The following is a 24,299-nucleotide window of genomic DNA, read 5'->3' as shown; positions in this document are numbered from 1 at the left end:
TCAGTGTCTGCTCTGGGTAGTAAGGAAGAGACCAGAGGCCAGATTCATCAAACCAAAATACGCTCGCAAAGGTCCAGATTCTGAGAATCTGGCCCTTTGCGAGCGGTATTTTTGCATTTGGGATGCATCATCCCAAATGCAAAAATCGCAATTTTAGAAATCGCTAAATTGCGATTATTTGCATTTAAGGAATCTCAATTTGAGATTCCTTAAATGCAATGAATGAAAGTTTCTAAAATAGCGAATTCGCTAATAGGGCACGCAAATTACCATGAAGTACAACTTCATGGTAATTTGCAAAAACTTTGAAAAATGCACTAAAGTGCATTTTTCATTGTTCCATGTTGCACACACACATGCCCTAAGGGCATGTGTGTGCGCAACATATGTGCATATATATAGTTCAGAGTTGCAACAGGGTGTCCTTTGGACACCCCTGCACCCTTGAAATCGCAATCTCAATTTGCGAATCGCTGATTGCGATTCGCAAATTGAGATTGTCTTCCCATTCATTCCTATGGGCCTCTAGGCCCATAGGAATGAATGGGGAGGTATTCCTTTATTGCGACTCGCAATTTGCGAGTCGCAATTAAGGAATTCTAAGAAATCGCTATTTCTTAAGTGATTTCTTGATGCATTCCATTTTGCAATTCCTTAATAGAGAATCGATATTTTTCGCTATTAAGGAATCGCAAATTGGTTTGTTGATGCATCTGGGGGATAGTCCTTTTCCTTCTCTGCCCGTCCCGAACGTCCACGAAAGCAAACAGAGCCTTTTCTGAATGCCTCCGCTATTCCTGCCGTCTTGGGACACAGTTTTGAAAAGAAAAAGTAGGGGAACAGAATCTTTTTAATAAAAGAAGTAGGGGCACACCATGCCCTTCCGATCCCGCCCACTTCGACCACTGTTCAAAACTGACCCCTACAAACGGCCAAACTGGCTCACCGCCTCTGCTCACACCTGCCCTTAAAATGCAAGCACGAGCCGCCTCCTCTCCTAGAAGGAGTAATCCAGTGTCAGCCGCTAGCTAGAGTCTTGAGTTGTTTGATGTTGAAGCCAAGCGCTGTGCCTGAATCTTGTCATGACGTCAGGAGGCTTCTGCTGAGGAGCAGCATCCAATCCAATACATGAACCTGGGCTCAGGTCCAACTGTGACCCCTGGGGCAAGATGCTGACCTTGTTCCTGACCCTCTATCGACTGAAAGAAGGTCAGGGAGTCTGCTTTGTTGTTTTAATTAAACCACTTTTGGTGGAGTGAACTGAAGGTTGGGTCTGGGGTGTCAAAGCTCCTAAGATCCACCGAGACCTTTTTAAAGGTGCTGGGGTAAGGATTAAGGATCAAGACATTTTCTTCTCTGCAGGAAATTTACCTCAATCAAGGGTGGAAGGAGGGGTGCGAAGTGCCACCCCTGTTGGCACCCCTGCCATTCCATCTTGAGACATCGGGTCAAACTCAGTGGAAACCAGGATATTTTCTCCAAAGCGAGGAATCCGATGATTAAATGAAGCCCGGAGGGTTTGTGGCCTCTTACTATTACTGTGGGGTGGAGTCTGGCAAAGACTGAGCCGCAAACATCACAGCGCAAGCCTATAAAAGGTCTGGGCTCCTGTGTCTCACCTCCTCAGGAGCCCATAGATCAGTCTCATGGTTGGTGCCATGCCATGTTGGGGTCAGGCACACACGTATGCGGTGCTCTCCAGCCTCCGTGGGAGGCTTCAGTCCCCCCCGGCACCTCAACCGCGGCGATCATCGACGGGTCACAGATATCGTCCCAGTCTCTTCTTTGTTGAGGCCGCTGTTAATTCGGACGTGTAGTCCCAGTTGTCGGAGCCGCCCTCAATGCCCCCGCTGCTAGTCCTCTCGGTTTTGACACATTTTGGGTCTCCTACATGCCTGCATGTGACAGATAAGTGCAGTGGAGAGCGGAGCCTGCGAGGATTGCGTCCACATGCCCTTGACGGTGGGCCACGCCACGAGCCTGCTTTTTCATGCTCTCAGAACTGGTGCACAATGTTTAGCAACAGTACCATATTCCTTGTATGTGTGTGAATTGAGCATTAGCATAAGTAAACAAACAGCTTTTAATGTACAACACTACAATTCCTGAATATCCTTCTTACGTATTTGTACATATTTATGTGTTGTTTTTTTTACTCAGTTTATATGTATCTCTGTACATTTTCACAGGTATCGCATTACAGGTAACAATAAAAACATACTTATAGATTAACCCAGTGCTTCAGTTATAACAATGTCAACATGTATAAGCCCATATATTTTGCTCCCTGAAGTTGCTTCCTGTATTAAAAATAGGAATGACTCCAAATCCTAATGTCGTATTCAGACAGAAGTTTGTTTGAGGACACATTTGTTTTCTATGTGTAAATTATTACAAGAAAGCGCATCATCTGAGCGTAGTATTTTGGCAAATTAACTGGAAATGCTCAATCCATTTTGAAGTTGCAACCACTGAACTTCAGCAGAGCATTCCTTGCATTCTGTACTATATTATTAAAGACATAAAGATGGATATATGTTAACACAAGACAGACTTTGTAGCTTTTATAATATAAATATTTGGTCAGTACTAGCATTTCATAATGTGTAGGTGCTTCTTAGGACAATTGTGAAGGTTAAGTGATTGGTTGTGCAAATGATTTTCTCCACTCTCACTTTTTTCATTGTCTAACAACAGTTGTAGGCAGAAATGTTAGTCACACCCCCTGGTATCCGCAATTTGCTGGAAAAGACAAGCGCCCCAGAAGGCAGACACATTTGATTGGAAAATCCAGAGCATGCTTGATTCTGTGATTCATTTGACACATTGCTTTGACACATTGCTATATGCTCTATGGGACTTAAATGGTGTTCCTTCTCTTTCCCCAAATTCCCCAAACAACATTGGTCTCTTTGCAGGTGCTCTAGTGCAGTGGCGGCTGAAGATCTTTGAAAGGGGTGAGGTGCAATGCTTGCACTGCACCGAGTTGCAGTGAGTACGTGAAGTGAAGAACATGGGATTAAATAGCGCATTTTAAAGCTAAATGGTAACATACATTTGCTAAACAAACATTGGCATAGCCAATAGGTCTCGCTTTTGGGACCTTATAAGTATTTAGTTATGCAGCACAATATCCTTGGTGCAACAACACCAACCGTTGCATGGCTAAACACTTATAAGGTACCAAAGGTGAGACCTATTGGCTATGCCAATGCTTGTTAATGTAAAGGGTTTGCTCTGACATCTCAGTTTGACATTAGGTTAGAAGGGCTGAATCAATATTCATGAAGTGGTTAGTGCTAAGGTGGTAGGGTTATGTGACGATTTTAAAAACCTGTATTTTTATTTGTTGAAAATGTATTTCTTTGCTCACACCACGGTGACTTTGCAGACCTAATGCTTTTCCATTGAGAAAATGGCTATATAAACCCATGAATGCGGGGGAATAGGTCACTATTAGGGGTGCTGTATGAGTTTTGTCTGATTTTGCTGCAAATTTGAGGCTTAGCCTATTACTGATTGTGCCTATTATTCTGCAGTTGTACTAATTACTGAGAGCCTTCATGCTATGATTCTTTGTATTAAATTAGATTTATTGCATACGCACTTTACTGTTTCTGTTTTCTACCCCTTTGAAATTTAAAATAATCCTTCAAGGTTTTCCTAAATTTCACTTTCAAACCCTTTGTAGTTAGGCCTTTCTTTATTTGATTGAATTTTGAAATGCATTTTGCAATGCTGTTTTGAATTTTGTGTCTGGCACATACTGTCTCATGAAACTTAGGGTATTACCATCCCGATACATCTAACTCCTGGGCGCACCACTGAGCTGTAAACTTTAGGGGGCAAAGAATGTCCACACTGCATGTCCCATGAGTCGCTCTGCCCTACCCGTAATCAAGAAAACCAACAAGTAATGAAAGGAGCCTCAAAACGTACTCTATGCATTTTTGGAAGATAATTTAATGCAGGCAGACAGGCAGCTAATCAATGCAATTAAACATCCACAGGTCTATGACATGTTCTCCAAACTGTAGGTTGCTAGGCTTTTAGCCTTTGATTCACTACATCCAACAACCCGAGCAGAATCATTGGCAATTCTGATTTTTAAAATAAGCTCTAAGAGGGATCCCAAGTGCTGGCACCCCATTTTCCTCTTTGACTCTTATGCTAAGATCTTGGGTAGAGTGATGCTAGAAAGATTAGAACAACGGTTTTAGTTAATAGAGTCATAACAGAGTCATAATATGGGTTCAGGAGGGGGTTAGGAATGGCAGAGCAGTGAATTCATTTAATTCTCCTCATAGAGCAATACAGAAGTGCTAAGAATGGCCATTTACACTTACGTTTTGCTGAGTAGTCCAGTGCTTTTGATTTGGTAAACCATTCAATCCTGTGGCAAACCACGTCCTCAATGGGTGCACCATCAGAAATAGTGTGATTGTAGCTAGGGGCACTGTGGGCCCAATGGGGAGTGTTCGCCACCGTTTAACATTCACAGAGGAATTAGGCAAGGGTGCGCATTGGCACCCATCTCGCTTCTCTAATTATAAATGGAGTAGATAACTTACTCCAGGATGTGACTATAGACTCTCCACGAGTGGAAGAAAGGTTGGTCCCTGTTCTCCTTCATGCTGTTGACGCTGTCCTCTTCTCACAGACTACAAAAGGCCTGCAAAGACTAATAGACTATTTTGTGATCTTCGTGGAGAACAAAGGGGCATATTACCAACCAATAGAGATAATTTTTGTCTCTAACTTATTTAAAGACAAAATTTATCGCCGCAAATCGGCGATTTTTATCGCAGATAAACCTTGCTATTAGCAAGGTTTATCGCAAATGCGATAAAAAACGGCCGCAATGCATGAATATCGCTGAAAAGTCAGCGATATTCATGCATTATCGAGCAAATGCTCTTAGCCATGTTATCCACCTCCCATTGGATAACATGGCTAAGAACTGCTCCTGGGCAAGTGTTAGCTTTTGGAGATATTCGCGCTTAGCGCGAATATCTCCAAAAGTTGGTAATAGGAGATAGCGATGTTAGCGACTGTTTTCAGTCGCTAACATCTTGGCACGCCCACTTTGCATGTCATTAGTGATAAATATCACTGACATGCAAAGCGGGGCCCAAGATGGTCACTATCTCCTATTAGCTGTCGCTAACTGGTGTTCGCGAAAGCTTGGTAATAGGGAGATAATTTTATCTCCGCTTTCTTGGCTTTTAAAGCCAAAAAAGCGGAGATAAAGCCCCTTGATAATATGCCCCAAAGATCTTAAAATAAACCTAAGGAAAACCTACACAAGGATCTGTGGAAAGGGAGCTTATAAACCACATGTTCATTACATCAATGGCACACCAATTGAAAAGGTCAATTAATTGTTCTACCTGGGTATTCTCTTTAGTTCTAATGGTTCCTGAACCAACCATATACACAAAAATAGGCTAAAGATGATACGTGTCTGTGAGGGTATTTATAGGTTTGCTACCAAGTTAGGTTGAAAACCAATTTAGGAGATGGTCTTGGCCACATGTGAATCTGCAGCTTTAGAGGAGCAGCTCATGGAGTTTCACAGAGTCCTCTACTTTACAAATGCAAGAGATTTTATTTTTTCCGGTCACTGCTTGCCACGCCACAATTTTTATCAGCCTATATAGTACACAGGAAATTTGGCATGCAATATTTGGAGGATCTATCATCAATAGAGCCTGTCCAATTGTGGCATTCTATTTGGAGCAAAAAATAGACCAAGTTTACAAAAGCAATTATAAAGGATTGTTGAAGTTTAGAAAATGCATTGAGATTTCCATGGTTCATGTATATCTCCAGATTGCCCAGATTAATGACCCCCTCCATTATTGGATGACCCTGATAGCATAAGGAATGCAAAAGGGAACTCATACGTTTACTACTTAAAAAGAAGGCTGATGCTGGATGGCAATCAAAATGCAATGACCTGGTCCAATTAAGGCACTATTCTTATTTTCTTTTAATTGATGTACAATATTTTGAAAAAAGGGGGTCTCTTTTTTTCAAATGTATCCTCTATCTCTAAGATTCACAGGGTAAAGAGTACATCAAAATCATGCCAGATTTTTAAAAATAAGCCACAGTTCCTTATCAGACAGTCATAACCTCTAAACACCATACTACACAGTGTATATAGAGAAAAAATGTGTGCAAGCTAGATGACCCCTCACGGGCGAACTACCAACGGGAAACCTGGTAGGTACTCACCAGGATTGCCCTGTTCTCATCATCGACAGTCATCAAGCTTTAAATGAAATGTGTCCAGAACAAACATAAATGTGTGTATACAAATAAAGTGCAGTGGAACAAGTGTGTGCAAAACATACAGTACAAACAGTGTAACACACAAACAAAAAATAAATAAATATATATATATATAAGATAACGTGCACGTCCATACGACCTTTATTCTGTTCTTGTGTGCTGAGTTATCTAACTAAAAAGCTGGGTGGGGCTATTACCTATAAAGCCACACACCACTCGCCAACATGTTTCATTGCCGTATGAATTGATGGCAATTTCTTCAGGGCATTAATTATTTTGCCACTGCATTCAGACTGGACACTTTTTTTCTTCCCGACCCCAAACAGCCAAAGTAACTCCTACCAGCCCTGGGGTAAAAGATTCGCGACCACCCCTTCCGTGGGTTGTCTCAAAACGCTCCTGTTGTATTCGCTATCAGGAGCGACTGGCAGCATTAACTCGTCCCGCATTTATGTTTGTTCTGGACACATTTCATTTAAAGCTTGATGACTGCCGTTGATGAGAACAGGGCAATCCTGGTGAGTACCTACCAGGTTCCCCGTTGGTGGTTCGCTCGTGAGGGGTCATCTAGCTTGCACACATTTTTTCACTATATACACTGTGTAGTATAGTGTTTAGAGGTTATGACTGTCTGATAAGGAACTGTGGCTTATTTTTAACATTTTGGCATGATTTTGATGTACTCTTTACCCCGTGAATCTTTTAGATAGGGGATACATTTGAAAAAAAGAGATCCCCTTTTTTCAAAATATTGTACATCAATTAAAAGAATTAAGAATAGTGCCTTAATTGGACCAGGTCATTGCATTTTGATTGACTTTGTGAGTGGAGGGTGACCTGGGCACCTTTTTCCCTCTTTGCTCCCTTTTGTGTTGATGATGCTAGATGTGCCAAAGACCGTACTAACCCTTGGTTGTTAGATCCCTCTCTTTAGCACAAAAGGAGGGCCTCCAGAGATATCTCACATAAACATCTAATACCCAATATAGTTTTGTCGTGACACATCTATGATTGGGTACACCTCATGCTCTGGTAGCCTTCAGAAAATGAAACAATGGTCTGTGGCAGCTGTCAAATGCCCATGTGATTGATGGAAGATCCACTCAATCAACAATACGTGCTATCCGATTTTGTAGGTTCTATAGTGGAATCAGGAAAGTCTATTTAAAAACATTGTTTTAGCTAATAATATGAGGGATTTCAATGATGCTTATTTATATCTATGTTCCCTGAAGGATCCATAAATGTGTTTAAGGGTTGCCTCCTTTATATGGAAAGTCATTTGTATAAGGAAAGATCTTAACTTTATGTTCTAAACTCTCTGTTGGCATTTTATGTGACTCGCTGATAGCCCAACACTTTCATCTACCTACACTCTGTAATTAGCGCCCGGCGGTGGGTAAGCTGCTTGGCATGTTAGACATAATATTCTATTTTTATGAAGGCGATAGCATGACTAAGTGGGACCGAAAGATCGCAGTGAAAGTCGTGCTTTAGCAGGTTTCCCACTCTATTTTATATTAACATAGCAGCACCTAATTAAAGGTTTTTGTTTTATAGAGTATAGTGGCTAACGGGGGTCATCGTGGCACGGCAACCTCATTAGCTGTGGATACGTTCCAACCGGACTTATTTCAATGCACCAAGATGCACAGGTACTTTGTGACCCTAGAGGTCGGGTCTAAACTTTACTAAATCGCATTATCACTTTACAATGTGCTTGATGTCCTTATGTCTCGCCAACATACGTTTACGCTTTTGTTTTTCTGCTACGCTTTATTTTTCTGCTACAGCTGAGGAGTCTTGGAATATACTATGAATCGCATTATATTCTGTTTTTACCGCCAATAATTTATTTTAGTTTATTTTTTGTATTTTATATATTATATTTTGTAATTCGCCATCTATTGACCCTGTGTTTTAAAACACTAATACATTTACACAAATTGTGCACTCAATGTTAGCATACTATGTCAGTTGCAACAGCGACATAACAAGATCTTTCTTTTTATACGTTTTGGGAATTGGTATTCACACTTTTATGTTTTTATTTTAAGACCGAATAAAGATTTGAAATTTAAATCGACTTGCTACATCCACAAACACTTTTCCAATCCGGTCCTGCTACTAACCTGACTTTAGAAAATGTCTTTCCTCTATTAGGGGTAGGCAAGGTTTATAATATACAAACAACATGTACACAGACTGTAGCTATTACTGCATTCATATCAGCTATGCAGTGCGTAGTTTATTCCTTTTTAGGTCGAGCGTAGCGAAGGGACCTCGTGTATACTTTTAGTATACTTTGTAAATGTGGGAGGTGCACGCGCTGAGACTGGGGAGGTGCACGCGCTTTCCGTCGTGGCTCTCGGATTTGACCTCGTGAGCGCGCATGTGGCTCTTAGGTTTCGTTTTCCTAAGCGCATGGCAGAGTCGCGCTCGCACACATGCGCGCTCACGAGGTCAAATCCGAGACGCCGAGCCTCGGTAATGCCAGCATGAACGTGAGATTTCAACGAGTGGGAGCTGGGCCTGGACACGAAGCGCCGAGGGACAGCGGCAGCAAGTCGGAGCAGGGGCCCGTGAAGGCGGAGAAGAGGACCAGGGTGCGCCGGGTGCGGGAGCCGAGGGGTGCCGAGAACAGCAGACCCAGGTACACAACACTTCAGGGACGGGCAGCGGGAGCGGGTTGAGCTTCTAGCGTCATCCAGGACGAAGTTCGAAACAGGCGAACTTTCTAGTTCTCTCTAGTCTTGTTAGTTAAGGAAAAGGCTAGATACCTACGCCGAGGCTTCAAAATGTTTAATTCAAGCGAATTGAATAGGGAAACACTGCTGCCTACTTGCTGTTTTCACGTGCGACACCTACTAGTAAAAAAAACTATAAAAAAAGAGGGAATTTTGAGAACATGACTTGACTTTCCTGAACTTGTTCTAATAGCGCACATTGACATGAACCCCATTCAGGCACTTTACCCTTCCTGCCAGTGAAAACTGACTGAATGGGGATATCGTGTCTCGGTGTCAAATGGAATTCCTGTTATCACCCATTGAAGTGGTCCGCTTTTTATCAAGAGACCTGTGAAAGTCTGAGTCTTCGAGCGTGACCTTCAGGTTACACACAGGTCTGAGTGGGGGCGTGTTTAGGAGGAGAGGTTGGAAGTTATAAATGACATTGCAACATCCACGTAAGTGCACCTGCCAACTGTAACTTTGCGAATACCATGAATTTGGTTAATAGGAGCACCTTTCGTTTATTTAAAGCGCTGAGAAACGCCAGAAGTACGGCAAGAGGCGTCATATAAAATAATAATATTTATTAATATTATTGTTATTAGGACTACTAGTAGTAGTAGTAATAGTAGCAGTAGTATAGTAGAAGTAGTAGCAGTACTAGTAGGAGGAGGAGGAGGAGTAAGCCACTGCCTCTAATGACGTGTTAATTTACTACTCTAGCCTCATGTTCACTAGGACAGAGAGTAATGTTGTGCTTATTGCTAAAGTTAAGGTGCCTGCACACACTCTAATTGCATTTGAATGTAAATATATGATAAACACGGTTATTAGTGCTCACACCGATCATGTGTGTCTGCAGCTTTCTGTCTTAGTCATCGCCATGAGGACCATTCAAGACCCTATAGTAATGGGGGCATGCGCCCTTGCTAAAACACCTACACCGAAATAATAGATCTGCCTATAATAAATAAGGAAAACAAAACACCATGCATTGCTGCGTGATGTTACCCGGGCTGTAATCGTGAAATAGAACAAAAAATGTGTCTAAAGTAGAAAAAAAAGACTAAATTGGACATCGCCATACACATTCTTGTAAACACACGAAAAGAGGATGCAGTGTGACTGAAATGGCAAAAACGCAAGTGTACTTTCCAAATCTGTGTCCACGTGTCAATAGTTCCCTTTTCTTCGTCCACAGGGAAATATCAAAATACGTTGATTTTTGTACTATTAATTTATGTGCGCACTCCAATCCCCGCATGAACATTTACTAGGTATGCTGTGCAGTGTCATGAATGATGTACAAAGCCCTTGATCGTAAAGCAGGCGATGTATCCAAATTAATTGAGACAAGCATGGCGGGCTTCGGAGGCGCTCGGGTGCACACTGGGCTCTCTAAGACGCACCAGACCACAAATATCCTGGCCACTGTATTTATGCGATTCTGCGACTGTGGCATATGCCACATAATTATGGATTTGCCGCATTTGCCACCAAATCGATCATTCGATGCATACTCTGCGGATTGTAATGTGTAATAATCACCTTCATGAATCCAAGTGATGGGTAGAAGAGTTTATTCATAGAGACAGCTTAGACAACCACCTTCAGCATAACATCAGTTACATCTGGTTAGATTACCACATAGAGAATGTTACATTGAGAATGTACAATAACAATTCTGTCATGGAATGTTATACTAACAAGGAATACTACATAATGCAAAAGGTCTCGCTGCTGTGATAGTTTGAGCTATTGGCATTGTAAATGGCAATGGCTTTTATTTACGTGTTGGTTTTTAAAACATAAATAAAAGGCTTTGTTATTTACAATGCCATTAGCTTAATCTCTCGTAAATGCGAGACCTATTGCATTGCAAATGCTTGTTTAGCATTGGGCCCAAACGGCAAAGAAAGTCAAGGGTGCTCTGACAGCACTGAACATTTTACCAACTTTCTTGGAATTCATAAATGTTTCAGATAATACTCATTGGAAACTGCAATACGATTACAGCTTTTGCAGGATTACTGAACACGAACATCACTTTTCTAACGCAAAAAATAAACTGGTAACTATTTCCACAGCAACAATTTTTCCCAAAATCTTTTTTTGTGGTTTTATATATGTTATGTTTCTTTATGAAAATCTATTACTCTCCCCAAAGCGGAACTCATTCCCCCTTTCCCTAACCATATTTAAGGTATGTTCCCTCTTCATTCCCAGCCTTAATTGTTTTATGATGGAAATATACCTGTCACCGTTTTGGAAATACCCATCATCCATAAACCCATGATTCTGAGGATTTCCCTGCTTTGGCAACTGCCTCCAACCTGAAAAACCCACACACTGCTCGATGGTTTTGCTTTCACAGAGATCTGTGGGGGGTTAGGAGCAGGACCGGACTGAGGGGCAAGTCCCCGTGGCAATCACCCCATTGTACACAGCTGAAGGTCACGCACTGCTGGTGTTGGCCACCCATGGAGAGTCACACACTGTAGCTGACCAGAAGCAAAGCCCCGCAGCCAACCCCACTGCACACGGCCAAAGGTCGGCCACACAGCAGACACTGATGCACGTCAATCCATTAACAAGCGTAAATTCACCTTTTCTGAATCAATTATGTGATTGTTTGCTCTAAAACAATGTTTGTGCCACACCTGTGTGCAAAAGAGGGGGGTAAACACATGTTATATTCTGATCCACTGCAGCATACAGCATTAATAAAAGTACACGTCAGTGCATTTCAAAACGAGAAAGTGATCACTGGTCGAATCAAGTATGACTAACACAACAGCAATGCCTGTTGGCTATTTTATAAGAATACGTCACAGCTATGGTTATTGGTAAACACTTTTTAGAAAACACAGCTTGAAACAGTATCTCCTAAAATTGAATTTTGTCCCTTTTAGTTCAAAATAGCATTTCCTAAAAAAAAAAAAGCGAGCAGAACTTTGAATAAAAGCTTTGACTTTTTCTAAATTCCAATACACTTATAGTAATTCAGTTACTGCTGTGGCTTGCCAAATTAATCCGGCTTTAATTTAAAGTAAGTGATGATAGGGGTAAGTCCTGTATGTAGACACGTGCGCCAAAAGGTACCTTGAAATTCAGTCATGCTTCTCATACTATGCAATGGTGAACCATTATTTAGGAGAACAGAGACACGTGAAAATAAGAAATAAATTGTAAAGCCCTCCATTTCGTTAATGTGAGGAAAATCTTACTTGTGCCATTAGGATGCTTATGAACCACTCCATTTGTATATCCTCCTCATCACAGCTTAGACGCCTGCAGCAAAATAAAGTACATAACGGTGGTTAATTGACAATCTGTGTCATATATATATATATTCACTGAAAAAACCATAGGTTAGAGACCATATATAGTTAGCTGGACATTTTATTGACATAAAACCAATGAAATTCCATATATAGTTAGTTGCACTAACTATATATCGCGCACCCGCAATCCACTGCTGATGATGTCACATATTACATCATTCATGACATGGTCAGTGACATCACTGATGACATCACTGATGACATCTCAAATGACATCACTGATGACATCACTGATGACATCTCAAATGACATCACTGATGACATCATCTAGTGTCTGTGTGTTTTTGTAAAGTTTAAATATGTTTTACATATTGAAGAATGAGTGGATGTATGGAAGACTGAGTGTGTGTGTGGCTGGCTGGGAGGTGTGTGACTCTGTGCATATCAATGTGTACTTGTATCAGTGATTGTATAAGAGAGTAAGTATGTGTTAGTATATGTGTGAAAAGTATGGTGTTCTGTGTTTAACTGTATAGATGAGGAAATCGAAGTGTGATTGATTCTTCACAGGACTGACTAGGTGTATGAGTGCATATGATAGTGTTGTAATAATGAGTGACTGTATGTATGAGTGATTGTATGGGTGAATGAGTGAATGTGTGTGTAGACGTAGGAATCAGTGAGTGCGTATGTAGTAACTGGTATTGGTGTGTCATGATGTCATCAGTGATGTCATTTGAGATGTCATCAGTGATGTCATTTGAGATGTCATCAGTGATGTCATCAGTGATGTCACTGAAGTATGGTGTTCTGTGTTTAACTGTATAGATGAGGAAATGGAAGTGTGATTGATTCTTTACAGGACTGACTAGGTGTGTGAGTAACTCCATGGATGAGTGGCAGTGTGTGAGTGTCTGCATAGGTGTATGAGTGCATATGATAGTGTTGTAATAATGAGTGACTGTATGTATGAGTGATTGTATGGGTGAATGAGTGAATGTGTGTGTAGACGTAGGAATCAGTGAGTGCGTATGTAGTAACTGGTATTGGTGTGTCATGATGTCATCAGTGATGTCATTTGAGATGTCATCAGTGATGTCATCAGTGATGTCATTTGAGATGTCATCAGTGATGTCATCAGTGATGTCACTGACCATGTCATGAATGATGTAATATGTGACATCATCAGCAGTGGATTGCGGGTGCGCGATATATAGTTAGTGCAACTAACTATATATGGAATTTCATTGGTTTTATGTCAATAAAATGTCCAGCTAACTATATATGGTCTCTAACCTATGGTTTTTTCAGTGAATTTTCAAGGTTTTGTAAATGCAAATTCCTAACTATATATGGTCTATAACCTATGGTTTTTTCAGTGAATTTCATTGGTTTTTTAAAAGCTAATATCTATAGCTGTAAAATATATTCTTTATTACGTGACGTATCACATAGCCACGTGAGACGCCTCATGACGCGTCGCATAACCGTGACGTATCGGCTCTGCAGCGCAAACAAAACCCGTAACGTAAGCGTGCCGGAGCACGCTTACAGATATATATATATTTTTTAACCTTAATTAGACAAAATCCACACGTGCACATATCTTGAGGCCTTCCAAAGGCACATCAAACAAACAGTCCCTACAATTTTGCCAAGTTTGCTGGAAATCTATTCCCTTAATTTTTTTTTTACTGTTTCTCTTGGTTTTCCCCTTGTTACGCTTACCGGGACGCTACCCGGTACGCGAACCGGACGCTCCAAAAACACAAGATGGCGGACTCCCGTTACGCTGCCGGTTAGCTGCCCGGTTCGCGTACCGGGAAGCGCCTCTACCGCGAAAAATCGCGGGGGACTTTAATATCCCCCTCATCAATCCTAGGGGGTCAGGAGGGGTTTACCTTGCCCCTTTTCCTTCATTTCCCCCTTCGTTTTTCACCACATCTTGTCTCTCGATCGTACCGAGAGACAAGATGGCGGCCGCTCCGGACTGTTTAGAATGTTGACAGACACCGGAGAGCCAATCAGCTTCGCTTCGCGAAGTTCCGTTACGCGTCAGGTACGCGAACCGGGGCGCTAACCGGAGCGCTGTCACAGATATATATATTTTTTTAAACGTTAATTTCTCAAAATCCACTGGAGCACATATATTGAGACATAGCAAAGGCACGTCGGGCAAACCATATCTACAATTTTGCCAAGTTTCATGTAAATCTATTCAGCCGTTCGAGCTAAAAGTGAGTCCAACCGCCCTATGGAAAAATGAATGGGAAAAACGCGTTTTGGGACCCCCCTTTTTTCTTGGCCCCCCCTTGACGAAACCCCCCCAAATTTTCAGGGGCTGCTTGTAAACAAAATGTGCCATTTTCCTGAAAATTTCAGCCAATTCTGTACAAACGCCAAAGTTATTAGACATAGAATTTTCAGAAATCCCATAGAGAAAAAATCCTAACTATATATACCCACTGGCTATCGCCAGTAGGTAATATACATATATAAACATATATAATCTGCATATCTATATAAATATAAATGCATGCATACATATACATATATGCATACATATGCATGTTATTTACATGAAAGTTTTAAAAACACTAATAAAAGCAAAGCTAAAAAGCCACCTCATTACAAACAGAATGGCTTTAACTTAAACGAGGGCGAGATCTATTGCATTTTCAATGCTTGTTTACTTTGGTTCTATCAAGAAGGCATTCAGATGTGTCACACATTTGCCATAAATTCTGAATGTTAGCACTCTAGTTGCTCATTAGATCACTGTAGTAAAGCTAGTGCTCACCAGGGAAGTCTGCTGCTAATCATGGTTTGCAGCCATTTTCCCGCATTTTTTATCCCGCAGACTTTCAGTCCGCATACCATTATCCCGCAAGGTCATTGACCTCGCATACCATTATCCCGCATTTTTTCAAAACGCATGTGCATTTATCGCGCATGCCTTTACAAAGAATTACGTTTTAAAGGCATGTATGGTAAATGCATTTGCGTTGTGAAAACCATGATGACGAGAGAGGTAAGTGGGTTTGTGTTAATTTTTTCGTGGGTTAGTGATTGTGTAGTGTAGTGTTGTGTAGTGTAGTGTTGTGTTAGTGTAGTGTAGAGTTGTGGTGGTTGTTTAGTGTAGGGTCATGCTGGGGGTAGTGTTTTAGGGTTTAGGGTTGTGTTGTAGTGTTTGCGTAGTGTAGGGTCATGCTGGGGGTAGTGTTTTAGGATTTAGGGTAGTGTTGTAGTGTTTGCGTAGTGTAGGGTCATGCTGGGGGTAGTGTTTTAGGGTTTAGGGTTGTGTTGTAGTGTTTGCGTAGTGTAGGGTCATGCTGGGGCTAGTGTTTTAGGGTTTAGGGTAGTGTTGTAGTGTTTGCGTAGTGTAGGGTCATGCTGGGCGTAGTGTTTTAGGGTTTAGGATAGTGTTGTAGTGTTTGCGTAGTGTAGGGTCATGCTGGGGGTAGTGTTTTAGGGTTTTGGGTAGTGTTGTAGTGTTTGCGTAGTGTAGGGTCATGCTGGGGTGTAGTATTTTAGGGTTTAGGGTAGTGTTGTAGTGTTTGCGTAGTGTAGGGTCATGCTGGGGGTAGTGTTTTAGGGTTTTGGGTAGTGTTGTAGTGTTTGCGTAGTGTAGGGTCATGCTGGGGGTAGTGTTTTAGGGTTTTGGGTAGTGTTGTAGTGTTTGCGTAGTGTAGGGTCATGCTGGGGTGTAGTGTTTTAGGGTTTTGGGTAGTGTTGTAGTGTTTGCGTAGTGTAGGGTCATGCTGGGGGTAGTGTTTTAGGGTTTTGGGTAGTGTTGTAGTGTTTGCGTAGTGTAGGGTCATGCTGGGGGTAGTGTTTTAGGGTTTTGGGTAGTGTTGTAGTGTTTGCGTAGTGTAGGGTCATGCTGGGGGGTAGTGTTTTAGGGTTTTGGGTAGTGTTGTAGTGTTTGCGTAGTGTAGGGTCATGCTGGGGGTAGTGTTTTAGGGTTTTGGGTAGTGTTGTAGTGTTTGCGTAGTGTAGGGTCATGCTGGGGGTAGTGTTTTAGGGTTTTGGGTAGTGTTGTAGTGTTTGCGTAGTGTAGGGTCATGCTGGGGGTAGTGTTTTAGGGTTTAGGGTAGTGTTGTAGTGTTTGCGTAGTGTAGGGTCATGCTGGGGGTAGTGTTTTAGGGTTTAGGGTAGTGTTGTAGTGTTTGCGTAGTGTAGGGTCATGCTGGGGGTAGTGTTTTAGGGTTTAGGGTAGTGTTGTAGTGTTTGCGTAGTGTAGGGTCATGCTGGGGGTAGTGTTTTAGGGTTTAGGGTAGTGTTGTAGTGTTTGCGTAGTGTAGGGTCATGCTGGGGTGTAGTGTTTTAGGGTTTTGGGTAGTGTTGTAGTGTTTGCGTAGTGTAGGGTCATGCTGGGGGTAGTGTTTTAGGGTTTAGGGTAGTGTTGTAGTGTTTGCGTAGTGTAGGGTCATGCTGGGGTGTAGTGTTTTAGGGTTTTGGGTAGTGTTGTAGTGTTTGCGTAGTGTAGGGTCATGCTGGGGGTAGTGTTTTAGGGTTTAGGGTAGTGTTGTAGTGTTTGCGTAGTGTAGGGTCATGCTGGGGGTAGTGTTTTAGGGTTTAGGGTTGTGTTGTAGTGTTTGCGTAGTGTAGGGTCATGCTGGGGGTAGTGTTTTAGGGTTTAGGGTTGTGTTGTAGTGTTTGTGTAGTGTAGGGTCATGCTGGGGGTAGTGTTTTAGGGTTTAGGGTAGTGTTGTAGTGTTTGCGTAGTGTAGGGTCATGCTGGGGTGTAGTGTTTTAGGGTTTTGGGTAGTGTTGTAGTGTTTGCGTAGTGTAGGGTCATGCTGGGGGTAGTGTTTTAGGGTTTAGGGTAGTTTTGTAGTGTTTGTGTAGTGTAGGGTCATGCTGGGGGTAGTGTTTTAGGGTTTAGGGTAGTGTTGTACTGTTTGTGTAGTGTAGGGTCATGCTGGGGGTAGTGTTTTAGGGTTTAGGGTAGTTTAGTTGTTTAGTGTATGCTAAAGGCATATTCGTTCTAAAAGTTTTCGTTATTTTAATTTGCGGCCTAATAGTACATGCGGGATTTTTTTTGCGGACTGATGGTATGCGGGATTTCGTCATATATTCGCTAATCATACTTTCTATGGCAAAATGAACCCCCTCATTTTGTTCCTTTTTAAATTAAATGTTTTAAGAGTTACCACTTTATTCCAATCAAGATGGCTTCAGGTGTGCCATACCTTTGTAATAAGTAGGACTGTTAGCACTCTAGTTGTTCTTTAGAACACTCTGGGACATTCTGTCATTGGGCTATAGTTGGGCTACATCTGGCTGATCTTTGGGCTACATTTGTTTTTTTTGTCTCTGGTGGCCATCTTTGGGCTACATTGGGCTACATTGGGCTACATTTGGGCTCCAACATATATATAGCCCAATGTAGCCCAATATATATTTTTCAAAGTTAATTTTCGTAAAAACCACTGGAGCCTATATCTTGAGACATAGCAAAGGCACATCGGGCTACCAGTCCCTACAATTTTGCCAAGTTTGGTGTAAATCCATTCAGCCGTTCAGGCTAAAAGTGAGGCCAACCGCCCTATGGAAAATTGCATGGGAAAAACACGTTTTGGGACCCCCCTTTTTTCTCGGCCCCCCCTTGACGAAACCCTCCCAAATTTTTAGGGGCTGCTCAGAAACAAAATGTTTCATTTTCCTGAAAATTTCAGCCAATTCTGTCCTCAAACGCCAAAGTTATTCGACATAGAATTTTCAAAAATCCCATAGGAAAAAAATCTTAACTATATATACCTACTGGCGATCGCCAGTAGGTAATATATATATATACATATATAAATGTGTGTGTGTATTGCAACTGATTTTTATTCCTAAACATTAAGGGCCATATGTATAAAGGCCAAATGGGTTCGCAAACGCCAAAATTCGCAGAATTACGGCGTTTGTAAACTCAATTACGCAAAATGTTATATATGAAAGAATTTGGGTGCAAAATAAGGAATTGCAAAATGTGCGATTCCTAATTTTGCGATTGCATTTAAGGAATCGCACATTTTGCGATTCCTTAAATGCAATCTATTAAGCAAAAAAAAATTCAAAAATGCCCTTAAGGAATAGCAAATTACCACCAACTTCTAGTTGGTGGTAAGTTGCGATTTCCTTGAAAAATGCACATTTCAGCATTTTTCAAAGTGCCATGTGACGCACATACATGCCCTTAGGGCATGTATGTGCACCACATGTGCACCCATACTTATTTCAGGGGTGCAACAGGGTGTCCTTTGGACACCCCTGCACCCTTGCAATTATTCTCAATTTGCGATTAGCAAATTGCGAATTGCAAATTGAGAATACATTCCCATTTGCTTCCTATGGGCCAGGAGGCCCATAGAAATAAATGGGAAAGTATTCCTTAATTGCAAATTAGCAATTTGTGAATTCGCAATTAAGGAATATCAAGAAATCGCTAAAAAATTGTGATTTTCTTGATACATACCAATTAGCGATTCTGAAATAGCGATTTCTTAAAAATCGCTATTACAGAATCGCTAATAGGTATCTTGATACATATGGCCCTAAGAGGCTATAATTAATATATTTTAGGGTTTGATAACTAAAAGTTAATAGGTGGTGTAGGAGAGATCTTGTATCGATACAAATGTAAGTCGTTGTTAAACTATTTTGATATTTTATGAATTTTCAGACTGAATACTTTGCACTTGATACTTTTGGTCAGTGCTTTCCGTGAATGTTTGAAAAGCAGAGGTCGCCTGCTGCCCACAAGCCACATCTTACTAACACAGACAGACCATGAACACTAATAGCATTTGTAATCATAGAATATTCTCCTTACAAAGCACTAGCCACGGATAAAATACAACAAAATTGAGCACAATACGTTTAAGGGAGTCTACCTAATATTTTTGATAAGCACTGAAAACGGTATACATCTAAGCTTCTATTTGTGACATGTATAGGTGTATTTTTTCCCACTTATGGGTGCTTTAGGAGTGGGCTTGAGTTCTAATATTGTGGGTCACTTGGGAACGGCCTACAAAGATTAAGCTTTAGGCACATAAAGGAAACGTGAATTAAATATACACTTGTAGGAAATCTCCTTATAACTTACCAGTAATCTTCATTAAACTGAAATTTACTTTTATTCTTATGAAAGTGAGATGGCACCTGAAACCAGTTAATTAGGCAGCGCTACCAAAATGATCAGGGTGAAACTGATTGGAGAATAAATGATGATGCTCTATTACTTACCGGTAATCTTCATTACTCCCGGTCCCATTGTCTCGTACCATTCATTAACAAAGTGGAGCTACCCTTCCCACTTAGGGCGACATTCTTGCATATTGCTGGATCCAAACTGGGGTGGTGTGGTGAGCAAAAGAAGAATTTAACCCAGATCTTTGTCACTGGGGGTGAATGATTGTATTGTCCAGCATTCCGTCCATCAGTTGTTTCTTTCGCATATGTCGCCCTAAGTGGGAAGGGTAGGCCCAGATAAGGGTCCCGTGCTCACCTCACCACTGGATTCAAGCTAGCCTGGCTGATGAAGGGTGATGCCCTGAAACCGGTCCCAGGATGCTTGTTTCCGGTCCAGGGAGGACCTGGCTTGGCAGTTCGGGCTGGACTGTTTCCACAAGGAACAGGGTCAAGACTGATTTGTATATGGCCATGTCTGAACTGGGGTGGCAGAGTGAGCTAAAGAACGATGATGGATTAATCCCAGATCAGTTGACTGGGGGTGCGTGCTCGCATTGTTCAACACTCCGTCCATCATCCCCTTTGGTTTTGCTTTGTTTGCCCTAAGATGGCTTGGTATGCCCAGACGTGGGTCCCTTGCTCACTTTGCCACTGGATTCAAGCTAGCCTGGCTGATGACGGCTGATTAGCCAGAAACCGGTCCCAGGATGTTTGTTTCCGGTCCAGGGAAGACATGGCTTGGCAGTTCGGGCTGGACTGTTCCCATGAGGCACAGGGTCAGACTGATTTGCATATGGCCATGTCTGAACTGGGGTGGCGGAGTGAGCTAAAGAATGATGATGGATTAAACCCAGATCAGTTGACTGGGGGTGAGTGCTTGCTTTGTTCAACACTCAGTCCATCATCCCCTTTGGTTTGGCATAGGTCAATTCATGGAATGAAGTTTAATTCTACTTTTGTTTGTAAGCCGCCATAATAATCTGATGTCCCTACAAATGTGATTCAGCAATGGAAGGCATACCCTTGTGACAAGTAACAGTAGAGGTAATAAATCAAAATGAATGGAAGTATGCATATATATCCAGATAAATCATGGCTGTCTTTTTAATGTCCACCAATTGTAACTGGCTATCCTCCAGAAATGCTGGTCCAGGTCATAGCAATGGATGAATAAGGGGACGGTCTCAGAACTACACCCTCAAGAGTGTACTGCAAGCAACGGTCAACACATATTAGAACAAACAGGGGCGTGGCTTGCGCGCCACGTTGAGATGGCGGTTTGCGCTTGAGCTCCGAGACGAGCTCGGTCCGTCGGAGCTTTTTCTGCTGTTTTCTAGAGCCCTACCTTCAAGGAGTGATCTCCCTACCTTCCTGCACACGGCGTGGGCAGTTTGGGGTCTTTCTTTGTCCCTGTCTGCTTGCTGAGCGCTAGCTTTTGCCGTTTGAAGCGATGCTCGGTATCTTTGTGAACGGCCGCCATCTTGGATTCCTGTGACGGGATCGGAATTTCCTCTCAGATGACAGCGCGCTTGATACAAACTTGCCAGAAACACGGCTGAATTGTTACCGGTTGGTTTCATGACCTTTTTCATTCTTTTTGCGATACTTCTCAACTGCTCAATGTTTTTCTACCGCTCACATATTGACTTTTGAAAGCGCTTTATTATATTTCGCAAGGGCATATCTTTGAGGTGGTATGTTCCCTCTTTTTTTCATCACGTGAGTCCGCCAATATATTTTGTGCTGCTTTGGTGGTTGGAAAGGCGCTCTGCTATTTGTGCCTGTCTATTTATTCTCCTGTCGTGGGTCACCTCTCACTCTTCCTAGCCTATTGCTGTTCTCAAGTACCTGCAGTGCTTGTTTGTTTTGCTGCTTTTGTAACGGTACTATATGGCTGAGAATATGGGTTTGTCCTCGAATGCTAAAGATGCAAAAGATGCTAAAGCCTCTCTGAAGAGACTCAAACAACCATCTCCCACACCTGAGTCTTCTCATAAGGACACTAGTTCCACGCTGGAGACTATTCTGACGCGTTTGAATGATGTTCACGACATTGCTCAGTCTACCAAAACAAATACGGATTTGCTGCAAGTTGAGGTATCTGCCATCAGACATGAGTTGAAAGCCCTCTCTCTTCGTGTCTCCGCCACAGAGACACGAATTAGTGGGACTGAAGATGCTATGCAGAAACAATCTAAATCTCTGGGCCATTTAGAGCGCTCAATGGCGGCATTGCGGAGAGACCTCACTGAGTAGGAAGATCGCAATCGCAGGTCTAATCTGCGCATTTTTGGCCTTCCTGAGGAAGTTGAGAAGGAAGCTCTTTCTATGATTGATTTTTCATACAATTGGATTCCTGCTACGTTGCAAATTTCTTTCCAAAGAGACTTTGAGATAGAACGGGCACATCGTGTCCCCACCTTTCGCTCCAAATCTGCCACACAACCAAGGGCAATAATTTTTAAACCACTGCGTCATCAGCATACAGAACAAATTTTGGCGCATATGAGGAAGGTTAAGAATGTGTCATGGAATGGCCATCGTATTTCCATTTCTCAAGACTTTGCTAGAGACACGGTAATAAGAAGAAAAGGTTTCTTAAACCTACGGAAGCGATTATCTGAGATGAATATCCCCTTTTCCTTTTCTGGTCCTTCGAAATTTCGAATTACCTTCAAAGGCCATTCCAGAATCTTCGATGAACCGGCTGCCCTGGCCTCCTTTTTGGACAACCAGATGGAGTTGCAGATGGAACTTCAAATGGAGGCGTTGTTTAATCCTGGTGCTTCCGGCACCTGAGATAGGTTTACATGCTTATAATGTGGTTGTTCTCTCTCAGATCTAATAAGTCTTTTCTTTTTTAGGTCTGTGCGGTGGCATGATAGTCCACTGGTATTACTGTCTTTCTGTCTTTTGATATGTTCTGTTTGACGTTGCCATTTAATTGTGCGTTGTGTTCCCTTCCTTGCCTTTATTTGCTTCTTTTCTTTTTCTTTAGATCTGTTCTGCCACAAGGTTTGATATTCTTTCTCATGTCTCTCGCTGTTTGTTTGTGGGTTGTTTGTCTCTCCATGTTGCCCCTATCCTATGTATTAGTTCGATGTTTATCGTCCTTTATATGCAAATAGACCTTCAATTGGTGGCCTCTCTTGACCCTGGCGCCTTGGGTTCCTGAGTTTGGTGTACATATCTGTACTGTGTTTGTTTTTTCTCAGTTCTCTTAAGCTTGTCCTTTCGATCTGCGTAGTGATATTAATGTACACGGTCATTGTTATTTTCTGATAACTGATTTTTTTTTGTATGGGTTTGTCACTTTAATGCTGCGCTGTGTTTTCCTTTTTCTCTCTTGTTCTCTCATATGTTTCTATGCCTTTGCTTAGTTGTTGTCTGCCATTATGTTTGAGCTTTCTTCTGTATGCTTTTTTCTGTTCTCTTGTGATATTGTATGTTTTTATGTGACTTGGTCTTGTTTTCACTTTTCGCATTTGTTCCTCCCTTCCCTTCTATTCATTTACTTTAACCTCGACTGTTGTTTGTCACTTCTTTCTTGATGCTCTGCATTTCAAATTTACTTCATTGATTTCTTTTGGTATTGTCCTATAACTTGGTATATGAATTGCTTCATTGTTGCATATCAATTACAGTTATGCCGCTAGAGTTCAGAGTCTATTTAGTGTTTAAGTAATTCATATATTTATCTAATGCTTATTTATTGATTGGTTGTTTATTTATCATCATTATTGTATCTCACCACTAGGCCTATCTATTTATTCTTTAATTTTGTAGGTTATAGTTTTCCTGGTACCTTATTGTATTTTACGATATATTTGACATACTCCTGCATGCTTATTTTGATTAATACAGCTAGTTCTATATGTTTAAGATTAGTCAATCAATTAATTGCCTCTCTCTAGTTTCTTGCGCATTTGTATTCATTATGCTGCGGTTTCTTATTTTTATCTAGGAGGGTGCTTTGTTATCGCTATACTGCTCAGCCTGTTAGTGCTTCTCTTTATTCTATCTCATCTACTTTCCTTTTATTACATACCATAGTTTAAGTATGTATTATTACTCCTTCTACTTATTCTTTTCTGATAACTATAAAGGTATTCTGAATATGCTATGTTCCCTCTTAACATATTTTTAGGCTGTTTTTTAAATATATTTCTTGGTCCCAGTTGTATAAACAGTTTAGAGCTCATACTACATTCATTCTACATGATGTTGTTTCCTTATGTTATCGATTTTACTCTTTTTCGATGTAGTTTCTACTTTTACCTATACATTAACTCGATGCTCGCATGTTGTTTTTCATGGATTCCCATGATATATTGTTTTTGTAACATTCTTTCAGATGTCTTTATTTCTTATTAATATAGTTAGTTTTGCTCTGTATTGGGGCTGTTTGATTGCTGATTGTATTTGCTCCTCATGACGGTTCCCTTGCTCGTCTTCCCACGTTCCCCCTAGTATGAATTTGGTCTTTCTCAGACCACCTCTGCTGGTTCTTTTCTTCCCTTTCTTTTCTTCCCTCTTATCTCTTCTTTCCTCGCGGATTTTTCCAATGGATTTTCCTTCCTTGACATTTTTGTTTTTGTTTGATGTGTGGTGGTTCGTTTTCATAGTGGTTGTTTACTATCTATCATTTATGGCTTATGCTTTTCTTCTTTATGTACGTCTATGCCGGGTTTGAATGTGTTGTCCCTTAATGTTAAGGGTTTAAATCATCCAGTGAAAAGATCCAAGATGCTAGATTATTGCAAGTCTCTCTCTTCAGATTTAGTCCTGTTCCAGGAAACAA

At 41.4% G+C, this 24,299-nt stretch overlaps 1 protein-coding gene across 2 annotated transcripts in view; it reads right to left on the bottom strand.

Annotated features, from left to right (window-relative positions):
- Positions 1-24,299, bottom strand: part of ARAP2 (ArfGAP with RhoGAP domain, ankyrin repeat and PH domain 2) — a 1,514,823-nt gene that overhangs the window by 106,048 nt on the left and 1,384,476 nt on the right. For both annotated transcript variants that reach the window (XM_078678359.1, XM_078678361.1), the window contains exon 31: positions 12,257-12,320. In XM_078678359.1, the coding sequence (XP_078534485.1) occupies positions 12,257-12,320 (64 nt within the window). The remainder of the gene's footprint in view (positions 1-12,256; positions 12,321-24,299) is intronic.

Source organism: Lissotriton helveticus, chromosome 2_2, assembly GCF_964261635.1.
Source record: "Lissotriton helveticus chromosome 2_2, aLisHel1.1, whole genome shotgun sequence".
NCBI classification, from domain to species: domain Eukaryota; kingdom Metazoa; phylum Chordata; class Amphibia; order Caudata; family Salamandridae; genus Lissotriton; species Lissotriton helveticus.
This window is presented reverse-complemented; position numbering and strand designations above follow the sequence as displayed.